Source organism: Carlito syrichta, unplaced genomic scaffold (genome assembly GCF_000164805.1).
Source record: "Carlito syrichta isolate Samal-C Ts95f unplaced genomic scaffold, Tarsius_syrichta-2.0.1 Scaffold126486, whole genome shotgun sequence".
Lineage (NCBI taxonomy): Eukaryota > Metazoa > Chordata > Mammalia > Primates > Tarsiidae > Carlito > Carlito syrichta.
Window position 1 is genome coordinate 39056 of NW_007070582.1, and position 1380 is coordinate 40435.

Sequence of the window (1380 nt, forward strand, 5' to 3'; positions counted from 1 at the left end):
CCCCGGAGAGGCTGCCGGGCACCCGCCCCTCCCTGGCTCCCTCTGCACGACCTTGGTTCCTGTGCTGGAGACCCCGTGAGAGGGCTGACGGCCCAGGGCTCCGGGAGGCGGGAGGGCGGTTGCTCTGAGACCTGGCCCTCCCCTTCCAGGATGGGCAGGGTGGAAGTGAGGCGGGAGCGCTGAGGAGGAACTGGAGGACTGGGACGCGGGCACTTGGCACCTCCCGGGACCCAGGCTGATACAGAATGGGGACCAAAAGTGCTTGGAGCTCCCACTCCCTCCCACCTGGCCCCACCTGGGGTCCAGGGGTCGGCCGGCTCTCAGGCCTTGGCTGGCGGCTCCCACTGCAGCAGCTGGACCCTGAGAACACAGGCTTCATCGGTGCAGACACCTTCGCCGGCCTGGTGCACAGCCATGAGCTGCCCCTGGACCCAGCCAAGCTGGACATGCTGGTGGCCCTGGCCCAGAGCAATGAGCGGGGCCAAGTCTGCTACCAGGAGCTGGTGGACCTGGTCAGTGCCATGGTGTACGGGCGGGCAGCAAGGGCAGGCCTGGCACAGGAGGGGTGGTCGGCGGCCCCTCACTGGGCAGGGCTTGCAGATGTGGGAGCTGGTGGTCCCCATGGATGGTGGTGTCACAGGGTGGGGGGGGGCACGTGGTCCATGCTCATGCCCTGTCCTCAGATCAGCAGCAAGCGCTCCAGCAGCTTTAAGCGAGCCATCGCCAATGGACAGCGGGCATTGCCCCGGGACGGGTTGCTGGACGAGCCAGGCCTGGGTGTCTACAAGCGGTTTGTGCGCTACGTGGCCTATGAGATCCTGCCCTGTGAGGTGGACCGCCGCTGGTACTTCTATCGGCACCGCAGCTGCCCGCCCCCTGTGTTCATGGCCTCGGTCACCCTTGCCCAGGTGGGCCTGCCCAGCCGCTGTCCCGGGAGCCTCCTGTGTGCCTGGCGTTGACCGGCCCTAACACGCGTGTCCCCAGATCATCGTGTTCCTGTGCTATGGGGCCCGCCTCAACAAGTGGGTGCTGCAGACCTACCACCCCGAGTACATGAAGAGCCCCCTGGTGTATCACCCCGGGCACCGCGCCCGCGCCTGGTGCTTTGTTACCTACATGTTCATGCACGTCGGGTGAGTGGGGCTGCTGGCTTGTAAAGCCCACCCAGGCCCCCGCCCAGTAAGCCAGAAAGGCTCAGCCCAGGGGGTGAGGGCTGGGGCGGGTGGGCTGGACAGCTGACTCCTTGGTGCCTGTTTGCTCCTGCGCGGCCAGGCTGGAGCAGCTGGGGTTCAACGCCCTTCTGCAGCTGATGATCGGGGTGCCCTTGGAGATGGTGCACGGTCTGCTCCGCATCAGCCTGCTCTACCTGGCGGGCGTGCT

General features: G+C 66.9%; 1 protein-coding gene across 1 annotated transcript in view; it reads left to right on the forward strand.

Annotated features, from left to right (window-relative positions):
• Window positions 1-245: 245 nt before the first annotated feature.
• RHBDL1 (rhomboid like 1) overlaps window positions 246-1380 on the forward strand; it is a 2085-nt gene continuing 950 nt past the window's right edge. The window contains exons 1-4 of the mRNA XM_008048677.1: window positions 246-512; window positions 684-908; window positions 985-1133; window positions 1273-1380. Coding sequence (XP_008046868.1) covers window positions 246-512; window positions 684-908; window positions 985-1133; window positions 1273-1380 — 749 coding nt within the window. The remainder of the gene's footprint in view (window positions 513-683; window positions 909-984; window positions 1134-1272) is intronic.